This window comes from Desmodus rotundus, chromosome 5, assembly GCF_022682495.2.
Source record: "Desmodus rotundus isolate HL8 chromosome 5, HLdesRot8A.1, whole genome shotgun sequence".
Lineage (NCBI taxonomy): Eukaryota > Metazoa > Chordata > Mammalia > Chiroptera > Phyllostomidae > Desmodus > Desmodus rotundus.
The window spans coordinates 57214771-57237922 of NC_071391.1; the positions used below are offsets into that span (position 1 = coordinate 57214771).

At 37.1% G+C, this 23152-nt stretch overlaps 1 protein-coding gene across 2 annotated transcripts in view; it reads right to left on the reverse strand.

Moving 5' to 3' along the window:
- LOC123477915 (disks large 1 tumor suppressor protein-like) overlaps window positions 1-22941 on the reverse strand; it is a 597612-nt gene extending 574671 nt beyond the window's left edge. For both annotated transcript variants that reach the window (XM_053925692.1, XM_045182013.2), the window contains exons 1-2: window positions 22060-22941; window positions 4847-4978 (exon numbers count right to left, since the gene is read on the reverse strand). In XM_053925692.1, the coding sequence (XP_053781667.1) occupies window positions 4847-4978; window positions 22060-22078 (151 nt within the window). In that variant the 5' untranslated portion in view covers window positions 22079-22941. The remainder of the gene's footprint in view (window positions 1-4846; window positions 4979-22059) is intronic.
- Window positions 22942-23152: the final 211 nt, after the last annotated feature.

Below are 23152 nucleotides of genomic sequence, written 5' to 3' on the forward strand. Positions count from 1 at the left end.
TGATCGGTTGGCAAAAATTAAGTTATGATGAATAATTAAGACCAAAATAGCCATGATGTTTTCAAATAGAAATCATGTTATTTTGAAATAAAAATATTATATTATAATTACTGTACTGAGAAAATACGTAGCGGTTTTATATTATTCAAACCCAAAATGTGATAAAAACTCTTACACAGATTGATCTTGTAGCACTTGTCACCGTTATACTTAAATAAACTAACTGCACACCTAATGTCTCTTTCCCCAACTTGATTGCTCTCTCTTACCCATGAGGGCAAGGACTATCCTCTCCTCTATAGTTTATTATTGTATCTCTATTGCCTACCACAATATAACAGGTCTTTTAAAAATAATTGTTGAGCCCTGGCTGGTGTAGCGAAGTGGATTGAGCATAGGCCTGCAAACCAAAAGGTTGCTGGTTTGATTCCCAGTCAAGGCAAATGCCGGGGTTGCTGGCCAGGTCCCCAGTATGGGGCACATGAGAACCAACCACATATTGATGTTTCTCTCCCTCTCTTTCTCCTTCCTTTGCCCTCTCTCTAAAAATAAATAAATAAAATATTTAAAAAATAAAAATAATTGTTGAGTAAATGAATAAACAAAATTTATTGACAACCTATTATTTACTAAAGGTCCACACATTGGTGGTACAGAGGTTAATTAGATATAACTCCGACTCTCAGGGTACTCACAGCCTATTGAGGAGGCAGAGCCATATTCAGTTTATCAAAGGGCAGTGTAATCAGTGCTTTATAGTAATATAAACAAAACACTGAGAGACATAATAAAGGGCTGCTTAAAGCTGCTGGCAGGTAGGCACATGGTAGAGGCTTGCACAGGAGGTGATAAATCCCCATATGTGGTCTGCCTAAAGTCTCATCCACATTGCTAGTAATCTCAAACATCCATAGGATTCTGTATTAAGCTTTATGGAAATAAAAAGTATTCTACTCTAATACAAAATCCAACATGCAAGTCTCCATAAAGTGGAATAGCACTTTTCTAAGATGCTGCTCCTGGCAGGGTTTTAAAGAAAGTATCACTTTGCTATCCAAATCTTTCCAAAATAGTCTGCCTCAAACACTATAAAGTGAATTTTAAATTTTCAAAATAATTTTTTAAAACTTCATCTTGCTCCTTCAGCATCTAATTGAAGAATAAATAACCTTAGTGCCTTGTTGGGAACCGCCCTGCCTGGTTTCAGAAGCTGTAACCCCCCATGGCTAAGGCGGAGTCAGAGACCTTGGGACCATAAGCCTTTAGGGAGACAAAGCTTATCTCCCTGGCAGGGGTGCCGCCTCTGCCCACTTCACTTTACCCTGCTTGGCCCTGAGCCTGACCAGTTAGCCAATGATGGGTAAGATTCCTCAAGGGAGGGACGACCTAAGACAGGCATGGTCACGAATAGGCCCTCAGGGAAGGACTTGGGGGGCTATAGAAAAAGGGGTGATGGACCGTCGCCCCTCGGCTTTGACGTAGCCTGAGTCCTCATATGTCTGCAAGAAGTCTCCTCATCTCTTGGCTGCCTTACTTCCCCTGCCTGATTTAAGCCTGAAATATTGACAGAGGGCGGTGCAGTCTTGTGCTGGAAAGGGTGGATTCCCCAGGCGATCAGGCCTAAGAAAGAATGCATAAAATCCTATGAAGCCTGCTTTGCTAAGAATGTCCTCAATTTTCTAATAAGGGTCCAAGCATTAAATGAGTTTGTTTCCCAATTTTATAGCCCTTTAGCTAACTGACCCTGACTCAGAATAAGCCCTCAGAGTTCTTTGTATGTTATCTATTGTTTGATCTTTACTGCCTGACAATGATTGATGAGCTTTACCTGTATTCCTGTGCAAACTGAACCCAATAAAAGCCCATTGAGGAAAAGGCTCTTGGTCCTTCTCCTTTGAAAGTTTGGCCACCTTTCCTCCCCAAGCAGATCATGTCTTGGTAGACTTATTTTCATCTGTGGTGGACCCGGGGCTCTGCGGGCAAAGCTCCCCCACAGTGCCTTAAAACTCAAAATGTTTTAGCAGTACTAAAAAAAGAAACCCAAATTAATTTGTAAAATTTTGTGGACTTTCAGTTCACTTCTTCTATTCAAGTTCTCTAAGGTGTTAAGGCAATCGTCATCGAAAAAATGATCCACCAGACAAAACTTTTTCCTTCATATGACCACTAGATGTCACCCTAAGCCTAGCATCTAAGTGTGCAGCTTCTGGCACATTGCAGTGTCAGGCATCTTTTCTTATATATCAATAAACACTAATGACTAACTTTTAAAGGCTTAAAGTGTCTTTTTCCACTGCCAATTATTAGTAAGTGTAAAATAAAAAACTCTCAAAGCTAAGAGAAAGAAAGTTAAACAGTTCATCATTCTGCATGCTTTTCATATATCCAGCTATTTACGGTAAGAACGATCCACTTTACCACAGATATTACTTTCTTATTTTACTATATTTTTTAAATTTTCCATAATTAACATATTATAATCAGATAAAATTACACTTTAAAAATTACAAAAAATACTTTTGCTATCACCTTCCACCTACTATAAGGGAAACTCATTTATAAAATGCTTTTATGGGCTATAACACTAATCAAAGTTATATAAACAGAATTCTGTCCTCAAAGATTATACCATCTAAACATATTAGCCTTTGGTGGGGTTTTTTAAAGCATGATGAAGGATAGTATTCATTTTCAAAGTGATAATTTTTCACCTGTAGAGCCTTGGTTTCCTAGTCCCATGTAAACGTCACAGCACATTCTGCAAACAACAGTGTTTCACTTTACTATCATGTGTATTGGGTGTTATGCATTATTATTCTCTTCTATTTCTACAGCTAACTGAGATTCATGCAAATTACTATTTCGATGAACTGGCTATCTAAGTATCAGAACAATGGATGAAGCCACTGTCTTTCCCTTACTTGTACCAAGAACAATAACAAAAAAAGGTGGGAAAGGAGTTGGTTCAAACAGAAGACAAGTTACAGGCCATAAACAATGTTATATTTATCAATGGCTCCCTACTTATCCTTTTATAAAGCTTTGATCCCCTTCAGGATGCACAGGGCTACATGGTTTTTCTTCTTTTCTGTCCTTAAAGACAATACACAGGGAGACCACTCAAACATTCAGAAACAATACATTCGTAATCACTACTTAGCAACCCACGTAGAATTGAATAGAAAATTATTATTTTGTTGTATAATGTTGCTCCATTTTTGCAGTCTAGTTTATCCCACAATGACTTTTAAAAATCAGCCAAAGCAAATCCATCCATTCAAAGCTGGGCACCAGGATTACTTACATAACAGCTTTTTACAGATTATTGTTGCCTCTCATTTTTTAGAGACATTCCAACTACGAGGTAGGCCATTTGCCAATACATTTATCCTTACTCAAAACAATTACAAAATGCAATGCTTTGTCATTCACTTGTCCTTTTATTCCCCGTGTATTAATGTTGCCATACCAAATGGTTACATTGCCAAAATGTGGTCGATAACAACACTTCCTAAATCAAGTTCAAAAACGGAAACTCTCAAAAGACTTAGCTTGTCTTAACTAAACATATCATACAAACTTATTGACAGATATTGCCATTCAGTTAATCACCTTCACTAATTACAAATAGGATGAAACTATTAATTTTTAATTGAGAAATTTGTGGCTTAAAATGTTGTCAACTATATTCTCTAACGACAGGTTTTATTTAAATTCTTCAAGAGTCCATTTAGAGTTGTTCTTATTTAATACCAACTAAGATGATTATAGTTATTTGTGTTGTTAATTCTTACCAGCCACAAGATAATATTTTAAAGACCTTAATCCACAGGCAAAATAATCCTATAGAGCTTTTTTCTTCTGTTTTTTATTCAACAGACTGATTTTCAATTTTTCAGAATGTAATGGTGTTTAAAATTCAAAACAAGTTGGAGTTTTTTTCAGTAAGTGTAAACATATCAATAAAAACAGATAAAATATTTTCAAGATTAATTCTCATAATTCCCATTTCTATATTTTTATTTCAACAACTATCAGAACTTAAAAATGCAATAATAACATCTAGTAGACTCAGTTATTTCTTTTAAATGCACTAGGTAAGACCAGTAAAATATATAGTACAATTAAGTGGGTTTTTTAAAATTATTTAATTAGTTAGTTGTTTTTGTTGAGGGGAGGTGTTTGCTTATATCTTTTGCTACTTTATTTTAACTCTTAAAATATTATTAAAAAGAATTAAAAGTGACCTGCATAAATGCAAAAGATATATGTATAAAGTCATAGATAAACTATATCCTTGATTATTAAAGATTATAAAGAAAATCTAGTAAGTTAGAAAATAAACATAAAATTGAACTTTATATAGTTAGATTCCTGACAAATTGACAAGTATTTCTAAAGCACTGAGATTCTCATCAATAAATTTTTTAATTTGGGTCATAAACTTTCATAAGAGAAACAAAAAGGAAGAAAAGAGTACTTTAATTTTTGTTTTAAGAAGAGAGTAAAAATACAACTTGATTCTAAGTCAAATGTGCCCCTTTGTGCTCTGTACTAGGCAACCTCCTTCTCTAACAACACACAACTCAGGTTTGCTCCCGTGTGCATTTTCCTTCCTTTACAAATCATCCTTTCAATATTTACATTTTTAATAATCATACTTCATTTCTACTCTAACAGTTCTTTTTTAGGTTAAATAAGAAAAAGAACCCAAACCTTTTCTTCTACTATCAAAAAAATTATTCCACTCTTAAATTCAGTTAACATCAGGTTCTTTGACCACATTTCTCAGACGACCAGGCCCAACTCTTACCATTAAGATAATACATAATTTTTTAATACATACCTAGCAAAGCTTGGAATAAGGTGCTCCTAAAGATGCCCATCAACTTTTTAACAGCGTTTTTCAACTGCTGCTCCTCTGGTTTCTTTAATTTTTTGCAGTATTCTTCCAGTAATGACAAAGCTCGGTCAGTATCTGAAAAACATGATTTTGAAATTCTATCTTATGATCTTAGAAAAACAGTAAGCTTACATTAAACAATTCTATAGTTTTATTCCTATTTTCATGGCACAAAAGAATTTAATCATCATAAATTCCATAAACTACCACATAAAATTGAGAATTACACTTAACTTTTAATTTTAAGAACTGACTTTATTTCTATAGTCCTGTCTTCCAAAAGAATCTGTAACTAGAAACAAACAAAACAAAGGTCCCAAATGCAGTGCTCACAGCAGATACAATTCTCTCTTGTCAGAAAAATTATCTTAAAATTGATGACTTCCTACAAGAAGTGCCCAAATTCTTTAGTCAGCCTTCAAGGCCTCCCTCCCATGACCTTTATACCACCTATATTTTCAGCCATATTTCCCACTATAAATTCCACCATCTTTTATACACATATACAGTGCCCAAGTCACATTGGATTTCTCTCTCTTTCCTTCCCTTTCTCCCTCCCTCCCTCCTTTTTTCTTACCTTTGTACTTTTCTTTGCTCCTACTGCTCCCTGTATTGGAATACGCTCCCACGTTCCACTCTTTCTAGAATCTGTGAGCTCTACTGGAAAGGGTTTGCTGTCAGCTAGATCTGCGCCTCACTCTGCTTACTAGCTGTGTGTGATCTTTAACAAGTCACTTAACCTCTCTGAATTTCAGTTCCCTCAGAGGTAGTAGTATTAAATTACACAATACTTGGTACAATATCTAATATATAGAAAGTAGCCCTAGCTGGTGTGGCTCAATGCATTGAGTGCCGGGCCTGCGAACCAAAGTGTCTCTGGTTCGATTCCCAGTCTAGGGCACACGCTTGGGTTGCAGGCCACATCCCCAGTAGGGGCTGCGTGAGAGGCAACCACACTTTGAGGTTTCTCTCTTTCTCTTCTCCCTCTCTTCCCCTCTCTAAAAATAAATAAATAAAATCTTTAAATATATATATATATATACATATAGAGAGAAAGCAGTCAACAAATCAACTGAAAACCCAATTCATTTACAGCTAACTCAAATGCTCTCTCTTGCATAAAGCTATCTCTGACAGTTAAAATTAATCATCATCACCCTTCTTCCAAACCATTTTACAAACACAAATAACTATAGGCATTCTTAATACATACTGCCATATAATGGCTTCTGGAATATGTCTTTATCCCCCACAAGACAAAATATCCTTGAAAAAGTCACCAGAGTGACAATGCCTGTGTGTGTAGTGACAATTATGCATTTATTTTTTTTTGGAAGTGAGAAGATTCAACTTTATTGTTCCAACATGAAGATCTATTTGGAGAATGTCAAGTCACAGGGTTTTTTTAAGATTTTGTTTATTTTTTTAGAGAGAGCAGGAAGGAGGAGGGATAAAGAGAGAGAGAGAAACATCAATGTGCAAGAGAAACATCAACAGGTCACCTCTTGCATGCTCCCAACTGGGGGCCTGGCCTACAACCTGACTGGGAATCACACCGACAACCCCTCAGTCCACAGGCCGGCACTCACCCACTGAGCCACACCAGCCAGGGCTCAAGTCACATATTTTTAACTAAACAATACTGATGTGCCACAGAAATATAAAATACAGTAACTGATTTACTCAGACCTGAAATGCATTATGAGGGAGGGCAAGACTCACCTTGACCAGTAAACAACTGTGTTTACCACCAACTTGTGCATTGTAAAACTATGTTTAGAAAGCTTCTGAAGAAAATGGCAACAGCCAAAGTGACCAGAGTCTTAAATATTACATCGGTAATTTTCCTGGTTTTATGATTGATACATTTTAGTTGATTTTTGCCAAATTCTTAAAATCATAGCCAATTTAGGGTTGTAACTGATGAATGAGTAGTTCCGACATGAATGATGGCTGATTTTTTTCTATCACATTAATGAGTATGATGGAGATGAAACAACAAAATGGATTAAGTGATAAACCTTCACTCACTCCTTTGTCAATTATATGACTTCTCTGCTGAATCAAATAATTATTAAATAATGGACAAATAGTTTTTTAATTTCTCTGCTAATCACAATGTAATAGCTACAGATGTAGTATGCTTTTTTAAATAATAATCTTCATTATATTTTCCCATTACCATTTAGTCCCCTTATACCCCTCTCCCCGCTGCAATCACCTCACTGTTGTCTATATCCATGCGTCCTTTTTCCTTTTTGCTCAATCCCTCTACCACCTACCATCCCCTCCCCCCCCACTAGCTGTCATCTGTTCTCTATCTGGGAGTCTGTCTCTGTTTTGCTTGTTAATTCAGGTTGTTCATTAGATTCCACATATGAGAGAAATAATATGCTTTTAATTTGTATTTTCATTATTAACTTTTTATTTATCACTTTCTTATCAGCAAAACAATAAATCAAGCCCTGATGTGTAGCATTTGCAATTTCCAAGGTGTAAACATTCCCATCAGGGCCAATCTTAAGCTACCAACGTAACATCATCGACTATGGACTTGGGAAGAGACACACAGCAGTACACCATTACATAGCTTTCCCACCACACAGATAAACAGATGTAAATAAAAGTATACAAGGTAAAAAAATGTAAAAAAAAAAAAAAATAACTAGGAAGTGATGAGTTTTGAGTATTAGTTTTAATATAACTACTTTAATGTACATTTATGTAATTCAATTTTTAAATGGCTATGTTTCCAAGCAGCTTAAAAATTCATTGAAGATGTTACAATAGGCTCTTGCAAGCTGGCGGGAGCGCGTTCCAGCACACCACTGCTTCCTGGACAGCACTCTCTTTCCAGACCTCTCCCTACATCGTCGCTGTGCTCCATCACTTATACTGGTCCTCCTCCACCCTCAATCCCCTAAACTTCTGGAGACTTTCTATCCATACTCCTTAGGTAACCTCATCCAGTCTCCTGGCTTCAAACACTGTCAGGACTCCCAAATTTATATCTATATAGCTCAGACCTTTTCCCAGGGTTACAGACTCACATCTCACTGTGTAGTCAACATTTCCATTTTGATGTCTAATAAGCACCTCAAATTTAACTTGTCAAAACTGAACTTCAGGTCTTAGTCACCACCCCCAACCTATTTCTTCCACAATGTTCTTCATCTCTGGTCCTTTCGATCGTTCAAGCCAGTATCACTGGAGTCATCTTCATTCTCCTTCTCTAATTCTCCACACCTAATCCGTCAGTAAATCTTGTTGGCTCTAACGTCAAATTACATACAGAATCCTATCACTTCTCACCACCTCCAGCGCTGCCTCCCTGGTCCAGCCACCATCACGTACCCCCTGCACTACTGCAATAACCTCCTACTAGTCTGCACACTGTCACTTGCACCCGCCTACAGGCATTTCCAAACACAGCAGCCAGAAAGGTCGTGAGTCAGAAACATCACTCCTCAATTTAAATCCTCCAGTGACTCCCCATCTCTCTCAGCAAAAGCCTGCCTCTCCAATTTCAGCTCTTACACCCCTCCTCTTGCTCACTCTACTCCAGCCACAGTGGTCTCTGCTCTTTCTCAATACATCAAGAACTCTCCTACCGGAGGGCCTCTAGTCTTGCTATTCTACCTAAACATTCTTTCCTCAAATATCCACAAATCTTACTCCTTCTCTTCGTTCATATCTCTGCTCATATGTCACCTAATCAATGAGGCCTTCCCTCATACTCCTATATGATACAGCACACCTCAAGTTTACTCCCTTGAAATAAGGGGGAACTTCAACAGGCAGTAATAAATGGAAAACATTTTGCAATTAGTTATTTTTTTACCTAAGGTTAGAAATATAAAAATGAATGTGGGTGCACAGGGAGTCTTCTCCAATTTTAAAATAAGACATATTAACAAAAGATGGTGTCATAAACATATACATTTGCATATACATAATACATTTGCATAGAACTTTAACTTTTTTATGCTTTCATACTAATAATATTTTTAACTATTGGAATCAAGGACAAATATTTAAATCCCCATTTTGTCAATAATTAAACAATCAGAATTTTCCTTAAAGGACAGTGGCTTACTGACCTCACTTTCTAACCCATTCCTAACAATTAATGTAAGTAATCGACATTATAATAATTACACTACACCTCTCTCAGTACTTGTATGTGTCTTTGGGCTCTAATTATCTGATTATCTTAGTGCCTCAAGCTTTAGCCTTTTTTATTTCTTCATTTATTAGATAGTTTTTGAAGTTTTACTAGGTACCAGGAAACTTTTTCTCTTTTCTTTCATAATTTTTAAGCTTTTTTTTTTACTACTGTGGCATTTTTGCAGGTATTCACTTATTCTGATATTCTATTCACAAGCAGCAATTCTCAAAAATGTCTCAACGACATTCCCATAATAATATCCACAAGTATAATTCCCTAGCTAAGGGGACATTCACTAATGCATTCAGCACATATTAACAACTCAGGGAAGACACTGTATTGATTTAAAGCAGTTAGATAGGCTCTAAACCAACAGAACTTATTATGCCTCTCATCTCTGTATGAGAAAAGTCTGATACATAAAGCAAAATGCCAGAATATTTTTTAACTGGTCAAATATAGCGTAGTGTCTCTCAGGCAACTTAGGCTTTTGCATGCCAGCCTCTCGTGCTGGAAGTGTGGCTGCCCTCTATCACCACCGGGGTCAATGCCATCATGCCCTTATCTCTCTCTACATAAAGTCTTATTTCTGACTGATAAAGGCTTGAGCTTCCAGGTAATCTAAAACTAGATGCCTATGCAAAAATGATAAATTAAGCAGGTATATACATATATACGTGTGTGTGTGTATGGATCCCGTTGTGCAAGTCAAAAATCCCTAGCCAAATGTTGACAGGCGACAAACTGAACAAAGTGGAAAGTTGAATAATTGTCCAAGTTAGTCAAGACTAATATGTTAATCGATGTTCAAATAACCATATGCAAGTGCAGAATTTTTCACCTGAATTGCCAATATAATGGTTTCAATTATCCTATTTTCTTTATTAAAGGAAATCTTTCTTCATATAACTCCTCTACTGAAAGAATGAAACTAAATTTGGATTACCTGAAGGCAGGCACAGGAGGAAATGGGAGGGAGAATCGTTTTTTAAAATATGAAATGTGAATCCAAAGGATACAGTGTTACATAATTGAAATTGTAGGTAATCATGTGTCTGTTACTAAGGTTCAACTCTTCTGGAGTTTAAAAATAGAATTGCCAAAAGTTATAAATAATTTGGGATAGGTAATGTAAATTTGAAAGAGCTAATGGCAATAGTGCTAACAAATGAATTTTTAAAAAGAAGGAAAGCATAACACAAAATTATTTGTCACAACTAAGAAAAAAAGAATGACAGAATCTATGTTAGGAAAACTAAGATTGAAGCATAGTACAGGAAAGGATGAACTTAATACCAAATCTTGGAGAGCAAAGCATTTAGAATCATGAAATATTTTTTTAATCCTCACCTGAGGACATTTTTTCATTGCTTTTAGAGAAGAAGGGAGAGAGAGAAACATCAATCCAAGAGAGAAACATGGATGCACTGCCTTCTGTCTGCTCTCAGACTGGGGATGGAACCTACAGCCTTTCGGTTACAGGACGACATGCCAAGCACTTGACACTGGCCAGGGCAATAATGAAATTCTTTACATAAACTTATGCAACACTTTTTACAGTTTAGACAGAATTTTTGCATGCATTATCTTGTCCAATTCTCACTACTGAAAAGTCATATTATACATGAAACTGAAAATCATGCTAGTTGTCCAAGATTGCAGAGCTACTAAACACCAGAGCTTCATCCTAAAGCTCTGATTCCATGTGTAGTGTTCCCTCCACAATACCACCCTTAATCCCTCAGAAAGAGCTGATCATATTTCTATGAAAAAAATAAAATAAAATACATACGACCAAGCAGACATAAATTGTATCGATGAATTTTAGAATCTAGGATTAAATGTGGAATCACTGATTTTCTTATGTGTTTAATATAAAAATTGTATTTATAACATAAATTTAAGTGGTCCTACCTTAAAAAGTCTAGTAGAGAGAAATAGTAAGTTCTTTCATTCATTAATCAAATATTTATTGAGTATCTTACTATGTTCTAGGTGTCAGAAACTTGATAGTGAATAAGACAGGCAATATTCTACCCTCCCAGAAATTTTTGTCTGAAAATAAAGATAATTAAATAGGATATTTCAACAAAGTAAAAAATTGAAATAAGTGCAATAATGCTATGAAGAGGTACCAGGTGCTATGAGAGCAGGGAAGTAAGTTGATGCCACATAAACCATGCTAGGTTTGGCCTTACACCCAAGGAGAAATAACAAGCCATGGAAGGTTTTTAGTTTTATTATATTTTATTAATTATGCTATTACAGTTTTCCTACTTTTTCCTCCTTTGCCCTCCTCCACCCAGCACCCCCCACTCCCTCAGGCAATCCCCCCACCATGGTTCATGCCCACAGGCCACAGGTCTAGGTTCTTTGGCTACTCCCTGTCCTATTCTGCACTTTATATGCCCATGGCTATTCTGTAATATATATTTGCTCTTCTTAATCCCCTCACCTCTTCATCCATTCCCCACACCCCTTTCTCACCTGGCAACCATCAAAACACTCTCCATATCCATGATGCTGTCTCTGTTCTTGTTTGCTTAGTTTTTTAAATTCAATTGTTGATAGATATGTATTTATTGCCATTTTATTGTTCATAGTTATGTTCTTCTTTTTCTTAAATAAATCCCTTTAACATTTTCAATAATAATGGTTTGGTGATGATGCACTACTTTGGTTTTTCTTATCTAAATGATATCTTTGCTGCATACAGCAATCTTGGCAGTAGGTCCCTGCTTTTCATGACTTTGAATATTTCTTGCCAATCCCTTCCAGCCTACAAAGTTTCTTTTAAGAAATCAGCTGACAGTCACATAAGAACTCCTTTGTAGGTAACTAACTTCTTTTTTCTCTTGCTGCTTTTAAGATTGTCTATCTTTAACCTTTGGCATTTTAATTATGATGTGTCTTGGTGTGAGCCTCTTTGGGTCCAACTTGTTTGGAACTCTGTGCTTCCTGGACTTGCATGTCTACTTCCTTCACCACATTAGGGAAGTTTTCTTTCATTATTTTTTCAAATACATTTCCAATTTCTGGGTCTTTTTTTTCTTTTTTCTTTTAGTGATCAAATTAGTATGTGAGGAAGTGCACGTGTCAGTCTGTGAGGTGTGTTCTGGTGACAATTTCTTGTTCTTTCTCTTCTCCTTCTGGCACCCCTATGATATGACTGTTGGACCTCTTGAAGTTATTCCAGAGACTCCTTATACTATCCTCATTTCTTTCAATTCTTTTTTCTTCTTGTTCTGATCGGTTGCTTTTTGCTTCCTTGTGTTCCAAATCACTGATTTGATTCTCAGCTTCATCCACTGTACTGTTGTTTCCCTGTAAATGGTTCTTTACTTCAAAGATCTTACTTTTTTAGAGAGTGGAATGGAGAGAGAAAGAGAGGGAGAGAAACATCAATGTGTGGTTGCCTCTTATGTGCCCCCTACTGGGGACCTGGCCCACAACCCAGGCATGTGTCCTACACTGGAAACTGAACCAACGACCCTTAGTTCGCAGGCCAGCACTCAATCCATTGAGCCACACCAGCCAGGGCAATTGTTCTTTATTTCAATTACTGAATCCTTCATGTCTGACTGGATCTTTTTTATGCTGCTGAGGTCCTAAATAAGTTCCTTGAGCATCCTTATAACCAGTGTCTTTAACTCTGCATCTGAGAGATTGCTTATCTCCATTTCATTTAGCTCTTTTTCTAGAGTTTTGATTTGTTCTTTCATTTGGGTCACGTTTGTTTCCACATTTTGGCAGCCTCCATGTGTTTGTTTCTATGTTATTAGGTAGAGTTGCTTTGACTCCGTGTCTTGGTTGTGTGGCCTAATGTAGTAGGTGTCCTGTAGAATCCAATAGCACAGCCTCCCCTATCACCCAAGCTGGGTACTTGAGATGCGCCCTTCAGGTGGGCTGAGTGCACCATTCTCTTGCAGTTAAGTCTTGGTTGCTGTTGGCAGGTCAATAGTATGTCAGCTGCAAGGATTGGTTGTGACTACCGACCACCAACCTCCACCCTCTGAGGAAGATCAGCTGTGCAGGGGCAAGGTGGTGGTGTTTCAACGTGGTCTGTAGCTGTCCACTGGGTGTGCTGACCCTGGGGTTTCCTGGGTGGTATAGGCCAAGTTTAGCCCCCACCTGTATTTCACCCGGGGACACCATTTCTGAGCTATAAAGCTATCTGACATGGCTACTTGGTCTGACATGGCTACTTGGTCTCAGGCAAAGCAAAGCTGTGAAACTAATCTGGCTGCTGCTGATGCAGGGCCTGGGACTCACTGAGGCCAGCTGTTGCTTGTTTGGGAGGATGTAGGAAGTTGTGAAGCTTGAGCCAAGACCAGCCATTCACATGGAAAAGCAGCTTGTGTAGGCCTGTAAGTTGGGTAGGACAGAATCTCTGGGGATCTCCAAGATGGGTCAAACAGTATTAGCCAGGTTGATGGAGTCTCAGATATGCCACCAGCTTGCCAGTTCTGTTAGGGGAAGAGTTTAGAAAAAGGACAATGGCCTCCTCCACTCACCTTGATGGCAGACACTTCAGTTTCTCCCTGTGTACCACTGGTGCCTTTCAAGCTGCTATCCCAGTGCTAGAGCTCAGAGGGAGTGAGTCTGAGTAGGTGAGTCCATGTGTGGGTTCTTTAAGAGGAACTTCTTGGGGCTCCAGGAGTTTCTTCCACTGACTCAATCCCCACTGGTTTTTGCAGCCAGAAGTGGGGACTTATCTTCCTGGCACTGGACTCTTGGGCTGGGGGATCTGGTGTGGGGCTGGGACAACTCACTCCCAAGATATCCTTCCTAAATTTTTATCCACAACACATCGGTGTGGAACCAGCCCATTCTGGGTTGTGCTCCTCCTACCAGTCTGGATGGATGTGGTTTCTTTAATTCCATAGTTGTCAGACTTCTATTCAACTCGATTTCTGATGGTTCTGAGTGATGCTTGTTCTATATTTTAGCTGTAATTTTCATGTGGTTGTGCGAAGAGGTGAGCCATGTCTGCCTACGCTGCCATCTTGACCAGAAGAGCCACCATGGAAGATTTTTAAATGAAGATAAGCATGACTTATGTTTTAAGTGTATCACTTTACAATGTGATATATAGCAACTGAAACAAGTAATAACAATTGTTTTTTCCCTTGTACCATTTTAAGTGTATGTATGCAAAATTGAACAGTCACAATTTTAATCGTACTTATAAGACATTATGACTAGCAAATAAAATATTTTATTAGTAAGTATTTATATATGCTTATTTTTTATGTTATTTTATAAATTAAGGATATTTGAAAATAATAAAATGACAAATATAAATAGAAAATCTACTCTTATACCAGGTCTTTAAAAAGAAGCTTTTTAGTATTAAAATTTACAGTTCAAAGTAATTCACCAAAGGTATCATTTTATTACCAGTAAAATTAGCTAGTGTCTATTGAGCAATTCTAAGTATCCTACATAGGTCACCTTATTCAATCTGCACAAGAACCCTAATAAATACTATCATATACATTTTGCAAATGAGAAGACACACTGAGAGAAAAACTTGCCCAAGACCACACACCTGGAAAGTGCTGCAATCAGGATTCAAACCCCGGTCTATCTGTCACCAAAGCCCATCCATGCGTGTGACTATTATGCCACACTGAAACTGAACTTACTGGAAACGATCACAGTGTTTCTTTTCTGTACTTGTCCTTCACAGTTACAATTTACTCCCTCACCACCACCCCCAAAACATTTTAATACACTTCAATGCCTGTTCATCAGGATATTTCCCCTCTTGAAACAAACAAACAAAAAAAGATAGTATAAAATGGTGAGTTTATATTACTAGCTTTCAGATAAGCCATGTTTTCAGAATTTCTATAGAAATGGGAAAAGTGCAAGGTTAAGTAGAAATAAATATTAAGGAAGAATATAGCAAATTACATCTTCGACTGAATGTTGAAATATACATTATTCTAGTTGTAACAAACTAGAAAAAGAAAACGAAAAAAACAGATAAAACTTTGAATTTAAATTGTGGAGAAGTGTCTGGCCAAACTCAAAGCGGATCTAAAGATGGCCATCACTTTGAAAATATTGGATGGTTTACAAATTACTTTAGTATATTGAAACAGAAAAAGTATCCATAAGAAATGTCATCATAATCTACAAAAAAAGAGCAGGCTCTGTAAGCAGATATGTCCTTACCATATCTGCTCAGGCTTGTATGGCTGTGAACACAACTAACCTTCTCCTTGAACCAACTTTTTTCTACGTATTCTGATAATAAGGATTTGTGTAGCACTTTCCTATTTACAAATCAGTTTTTACATGGACTACGTATTTTTATTCCATTGTCAGAATAAGCCCGACAGGTGACTATTATAGTTAAAACTGACTATACCAATAATACTGCATTTGAAGCTCAATCTGTTGATTTTCTTTAGATAACATAGCCAGCTGACGGTAAGATTGGATTCCATCCCCTGGGCTCTCCTCCATGGCACCATATGCCATTCACTGACTCAAAGAACACCATAGTTATACAGTGAAAAGAGCATTGGATGAGCTTCCAGTCCTATCACTAACTAACTTTGCACACGTGAAGTTCATACATATTATCTTATTTGAAGTGGAAAATAAACAACATATATCATGAGAGAAAAAAAAAACATATTAAGCTCTTTCAGAAAAGGAAGCTGAAGTCCAGAAGGATTATGTGATTTTCACAAGGTCACCCAGTGGTATCATCATGAAAAGGCATGTAAACTTGATTATACATGTAGGAGACTGGCACTTTGAGACATTAATTTTTTTCTCTCCATAAATTTTCCCATTTCCTTTCTTCTCATTCAAGCAGGTAACTGGTTTCATACTTTATTGCCTCAGGGGAGGTATGTGCCAGGACAGAAAACAGAGTAATTTTTAAGTTATACTATTTTTGCTTTCCTGAAACCTAAGCCCAGAGAATAAAAGAAAAGTTTGTTACAGAGATAAAAGAGAGATTCTCAGGTACATACAGAGAGAGAGAGACAATATCTCCAGTCTAGAAAAAGATTGTCTCAGCTGAAGAAAAGAGAGAGGAGCCTCTGGATCCCAAGGCAGCAAGGATCTCTGCTCTGCTTCCTGGCCCCACTGTCTGGAAGCCCCCAGAGAGGAACAGAAACATAGAAATTCAGGAGGGGGGGATCCATGTTTTGGAAGTAGCGAATTGCTGCCAGACCAGAAAGAACTATTTAGACACAATATATAATTCATGTCTCAGAGGTGAGCCATTATTTACAGATTATCAGTGACCAGCACACACCCCAATTCCAGGAGGACCTCTACTATGACCCCAGGGAAGTAGGGAAAACCTCAATACAGAGTGAAGTTATTTTGTCCACCACTCAGTGACTAAGGGTCAGAAATAAAGTTCAACTAGAGAAAACATGGATATTTCTATATGCCTAAATTTGTAGACTGAGAATCCATCTCAGTGATCACATGATCTTTTCTCTTCTAAAAGCCAGATCTTCTGACTATAGGTCTAGATGTTTTTGCCACATTATCAGTGATTGATGATGATGATGATGATGATGATGATAGAGGTCATGGTGATATAGTTCAAGGCAAAGAAAATAAATAATCTGAAACAGTATCTTACCATTTTGTACATTGTCTGGTAACCTTCTACTGGTCTTTTGTGTCTCGTCTGAAATGTCATATCTCCCAGAAAGAATTCCCTGACTCCCCTAGATGTGGCTAGGGGCTACTCTGTTTCCACGACACAGTGTGTTAACTTCAACCCCATAACACTGAAATCATCTGTCTCCACATCTGTCTTCCTAATAAATTTTAACCACCATAGGCAGAGAATGAATATCATTTCCCACTGCAAAACATGTACCCACCACAACCCTAACTGGTGTGGCTCAGTTGGTTGGGCAACGTCCTGCAAAGTGAAAGGTCCCCAGTTTGATTCCTAGTCAGGGCACGTGCCTGGGTTGTGTGTTCAGGCTCCTGTCGGGATGCATACCAAAGGCAACCAATCGATGTTTCTCTCTCACATCGTTGTTTCTCACCCTCTCTTTCTTCTTCCCTTCCTCTCTCTCTAAAAATAAATTATATCTTTAAAAAAATATACCTACCATAGTGCCTGGTACATAGCAGGCACTCAATACAACTTTGATGAGTGCATAAATGATTGAATAAATAAATGGAGTAAAGCCTTAAATACATACACAATTTTACCTTTTAAAAATATACAGTTTATTACTTATAAGGAATTTTAAATAGAACAAAACCACAGGTTTATTCCAAATCTTATCCTACTTTCAATGATAAAGATGTCTGAGTTCTCCAAAATGACAGGCCCCCTACAGAGTCAGGGCCCCAGCAGCTAGCAAGATGGTGTCATCAGAAGAAGACATAATATTACCCATGATCTTTGAGAGTTCCTATATAGTAATTCATTTTCACAGGATTTTCTACTTTATAACATCATTCCTGTTGTTCTTAAATCCTACAATAAATGGGGTCAGGAGCATTGTTTCATAATGGAGGTGCTTTGGCCATAATTCTTGAAATAGCTTTGAGAAACTTACTAAAAATTGAACTTATGCAGAAAGCTTACTACTTGGAATTCAGAATGACTGACTGGACAGAAGAGACTGGATAAAACTCATGATCCTTTGCTGACAAAGCAACCTACATTAAAAATACAGAGCCCTCGTGCCTTGACCGCTACAAACTCCCGAGCAGGAATTATAGCTGGGGAACAGGACTTCCTCCCCCAGTAAGGAAAGGTTTTATACATCTCATCCTTATACTAAAAAATATTTTATTATCACTGACATGGGTAAACAGTGAAGAATAAGAAACAAGAGTATATAAGGAGAGTATATAAATAAGAATAAAGAGTATTCTTGTAGTTTAATGAATATATTTTTATAGGATCTATTGATTGGCAAAGGCATGAAAGCCTTAATTCAATGTTTTAAAAATCCAGTATTTTGTGTATATCTTCTCACTGAATAGACTGTCCTACCCAAACAAGTAGCTGATAATAGGCCTAAAGGAAGGACCAAATATTCTATCCTATAAAGCAGTCGGGCAGTTTACCAAAAACCTAATAGTTCAAAACTTTTTAGTATCAAATCATTAGCATATCATTGCACACATTCCCAAAATGTAATAACTATAAAATGAATTTAATTAACCGATCATTTTCGCACCGTGCCTATTGTTTAGCACCATGCCTAGCTCCATGACATACGTCTAATGAGTAGTTGAAAACAAAAGTATTCTTTTATTTCTTTCTCCAGATGCTCTCTCTTCATGCCTCCTGGACTGATGAACATTTTCTAACATCAAGAGTCTTGTTGATTGGCAGGAAAAAAACTGGAGTTTTGTGAAATGGAAACAGCATCTGGATATAAAACCGGCACAACAAACGTGAAAGTTGAGACACGAGTTTGCAAAAGGTGCAGTCAATAGATTCGGGTACATATTTTCCCCTTTAGAGAATGTGGAAAAACTTTTTTTTTAATTTTAAGAGGCTAAGAAAAGCTACAGACAGAAAGAGTATACGCAGGAGGCAAATATAAAGTAGTAAGATACTACAAAAAAAAAATTAAGCCATCAAGTGCAGGAAACAGGTAATGAATAAAGAAAACTTTAAATGAGGAAGGAGCGTTGTAAAGGGTCGGTTTCCCAGAGAGAGGAAGAAAAAAAAAGAAAAACAGAAGTGACACTTTTAGGAAGTATACAGTCAACCAAAAGGAAAGCCTGCGGAGCCAGGAAACAACCTCAGTTTCAAGGATGCCCGTGAGATACATGGCAATACCATCTCTTTGATTCCTAACTACACAACATTCTTCAGCTCTCTTTTAAAAAAACAATGTCATAATACATGAGTCATGAAAATGATAGTATTAAACTCTCATGCTTGGTAAAAATAAGTTTATACATATGCCGTTTATCACTGAGAATAGTTGCAAAAAAAGAATTCAAAGAAAATAAAGTATCAGAGAAATGAAAAATATCAGATAGACTTCTTTACCAATTTAAAAGAAGCTCAGAGAACAGTAGGACAATATTTTCAAAACAGAAAGGAAATGAGCATCAACCTCAAAGTATCAAAAGCATTGATTTCTCTCCCGTATTTAATAAAGAGAATAAAAACTGCTCAAAAACTGCAATATACTAAAAAATTCTGGTGAAGCATATTGTATCACTAAAACAGCAACTTTTCACTGAAAACACATGTAAGGACTTAGTTATCATTAACTTTTATTTCTTACATTAATCTATCATGAAAATAGATTCAACCAATTCAACAAGTCTCGTTGAAATAGCACTTCACCATGATCCTGCATCATACCAGAGCATGCGAATACAACTGACTTGGATTGGCCCTGAATTTTCATAAATTAAAATAGGACTAAGATGTCCTAAAGGTTCATTTGAGAGCAAATCAAGTTATTATTGCAAAAGAGAGAATCTTCAATGTAAAGCAACTCTTGGAGAGAAAAAAATCTCTAATGGAGACATGAAAAGTTGACTAAACTGCGATCTATAGAAATGTTACGAGACTGGGGTGGGAGAGGTAGGAAAAAATACCATAAAGCAACAAAGCAGGGACTACAGGGGCCTGAGGTACAGCAGTCTCACCTTACCTAAGAAGAGTCAAGAAAAGCGCCTAAAGATGGACTAATGGGATATCACGCCCATTCCCACTTCCCACTGTGTTTGCACTTCCCCAGGGAACTGCCTCTCTACTTTTACAATAACATACAGAATAAACACCGAATGAGAATCCGTCCCAAGAAAATTTCTTATCTGAATAAGAGTAGGTATTCAATAATGAATAAACACTTGGCTCAACGAACATGGTTATTACTAAACCTACATTTATTTAGCTCCTCTGTCATATCTAGCAGGTGCAACAACAAAGAAAGAAAAAAGATTCAAGATGACAGGATAATAATCCCTGCAGAACAAATCTATGTTACGCTTTAAAAATGTATGTTTTATTCATATTTTAGAAGTTGTACAAAAGTAAGCTTAGCCAATGAAAAATATAATGCACATGTCATAATTTGTTTAGCTAGTTGTCTGTATAATTCAAACATACACCAATATTAATAGTTTTAAAAGATTAAAAACAAGATAAATTCTTTTTCTAACTACATCAGTTCATAAAGTAAATAAAATAATGCATATACTTTAGTATAACCCAAATATATAGTGATTTTGCGAATTAGAATGCGATTCCTTAAAATTTGATCCATTACAATCAATCATTGTTAAAAGAAGGTAGGGAGGAGAGGAAAGAGAAAGAGGAAGGGAGAACGGAGGGAAAGAAGAGGAAAGAAGAAAGAGGGAAAAATATAAAAATTAAATTATTTCTCATAAAGCATGATTCTCCATAATGTGTCAGCAATTTTTCTAACTTCCTTTAAAGTTAGGAACTTTTAAGAGACTCAGTCCACCGGGTTTAGAAGCCTAAGATCATCCTGCTTAGTTAGGTTACACCTAGAACATCAGTTGCACTTCCTCCTCCTCCCTCCCAGACAACACTTTCTCTTCCCCTTTTCCCCCATGCTGGCGCTCGCTCGCTCTCTCTCTTTCTCTCTCCTCTTCGCCTCTCTCTCTCTCTCCCCGTTTTTCTCTTTGCCGACCCACCTTCTATCTCTTACACATACATAATGTGTTTAAGGCAGTCCAAAGGGACAATGTCTTGAGAATAAATAGTAGAAAGAATAAAAATACACTGTACGAACTGTGTCATTTATTGGTTACATTGCCAAAACCACTTTTGTTTCAGATAAGCCAATTGTGTCAGATCTGGACAGGTTTGGCTCCAAAATCTCATAAACAGTTGACTTCTCTCAGCAATATTATTGTGTAGCGTGGGAGAAGGAAACAATCTCAGTCTTAAATCCCAGTGTACAAAGGAATACTTGTAGGTGTTTTAAAGATTTTATATATCATTGTTCACCTCCACACATACTGGCTGGATAAAGCATCTCACTGATTATGTTTCCTCAATGCACCTTCCAAAGCCACAGGTAAGATCAATCGTCGTGCAAAGACAGGTTGCATTTTAACCTTCGACCTGAACTCTAGTTTCAGATTGTATCAATTCACACAACTTGTCAACATATAAATCAATGCTAGCCCAGTATAATAGAGTTTCAAAGGTATTCACATAAATTTTGGTTCAGAACTCTTGAGAAAATTCTACAGTTGATCTGATCTTCCATACCATGTTTGGAAAAAAAAAACCAAAAACTGGTTTCACTACGATCCTTAGCAACAAAGTTAACGTGAGGCACAGCCAAACTAAAGTGAATCCCCAAGGTCTGAGCTATATAATAAACCACACTTCTGGAACCCGCTGATCTTGATCAATTCTGGGCAGGGGTGTGGGATGGGACCTCAGGTGTTTGCTTCATTTGGGGAACTTGCCAATCCTGTTATTAGGTAAGACATACATCTGGAAAAGCAGTTACCAAAGTTGTGCTTTATCACAAAAGTGAAGATTTACACTAGAGTAAACCCAAATATGAAACTATTTTTAAATCAGAAGATAAACAATGAGTCTATTATTTTGTTCAGTGCATACAACTTTGCTATCTTTACAACATATAGTTCACTTGATAAATATTAATCCCATGAGGAAGAACTCGACTGTACACATTTCTTTTTTAAAGGTTGTTTAAAAAGTCACCTTTAACAAGATAAAGAATAACCCAAATCAGTGATACCATGTCTATGCTAATTAGACCACCTGATTTATGAAATCACCAATGTCTACAATTAAATACTATCATTTCATTTAAATACTATATTCATTTCGCTTTAGCAAAGTACTATTACTGAATGATGTGCCACAGAAAAGACATTATTATAATAAATATTTCCCCAAACCCAAGCAAAATTTTACTCTCAAATGGAATACAATTTAAATTACAAATACTAGAACCAAGAAAAGGGAGAGCCATATATAGGAAGCTGCATAGCCCACCTTTCTTCTTCACTGGCATTCTTGGTTGTTTCCGCTGCCACGGGAGTCAACTTGATCCAACTGGATTGCGGCCAAGAGCCAGGTAACTGTTGCAAACCACTTCACCTATTTCGTTTTGAAATCCAGGCTGTCTTCTCTTTCAGATAAAGAAAAAATAATGTGTCTTTCCACAGTTAAACTTTTGGCACTGCCCACAGAGTTTAGAGAAATGTCACTTTTGAGTTTTTCAATTTTTTATAAAATATTTATTGTTTTCTTCTAGAAGCTGAGAACGTTATTGGAAGCGTAGAAAACGTTATTAAAATTCCTCTTCGGGCAGCAACATTTTTGGAGTTCAAAGACTAACTCAATTAAGGCACAAACCAAATTTACAAAGCTGTTTCATTACTCAATACATGATCAAATTCAAAGATGAACTGGTTGATGATAAAGATTCTCAATTCTTCAGAGAAAAATTGAAACACTACCCCTGGCGCCCTTCCCCAAAAAATACTTTTGAAAACCTCTTTGACTCTGGTCTTTAAAAAGGTGGGTGAGTTTGAACAGTTTTCCGGAGCCGAACACAGACTGAAAGGCCCCTTTCTATTTACTGGACCAGAAGTTCCAGATCTCACCCCTCAGTAAGACAGGATCCAGCTTGCTGTCACTTTCATTTTTTTTCTTCTGTGCTCTGCAAGTCCCTCAGGTTTGATCCTTAATGCCCCCTCTGACTCTGATCCTCCCATGTATTAACCGAGAGGACTGAAAAGAAGGAAAGCAATCCCTTGGCATGGAGACATTAAAGTGACAGTGCTACTCAATGGGCACTTGATGCAGGATGAGTTGGCGAAGCAGATTTCTTCACACTGGAGTCATTCACATCATGCCATTTCTTCGCATCCAAGCAGCTGCCTATCCAGCAAGGAAAAACACTGAGACTATTCCAGAGAAATCAAACCTTCCCGCAAAGGTGTTTTCTGAGATGCTGTAGTAGTATTAGGCATGTGAGCACAAGCTGGCAAACGGTTGGCGATTTCCTAAATGAGAGAGTTCGGCCGCTTGGCTTCCACATCCAACCTTTCTCTCAATCTCTCTCCAAACTGCCCACCTTCCT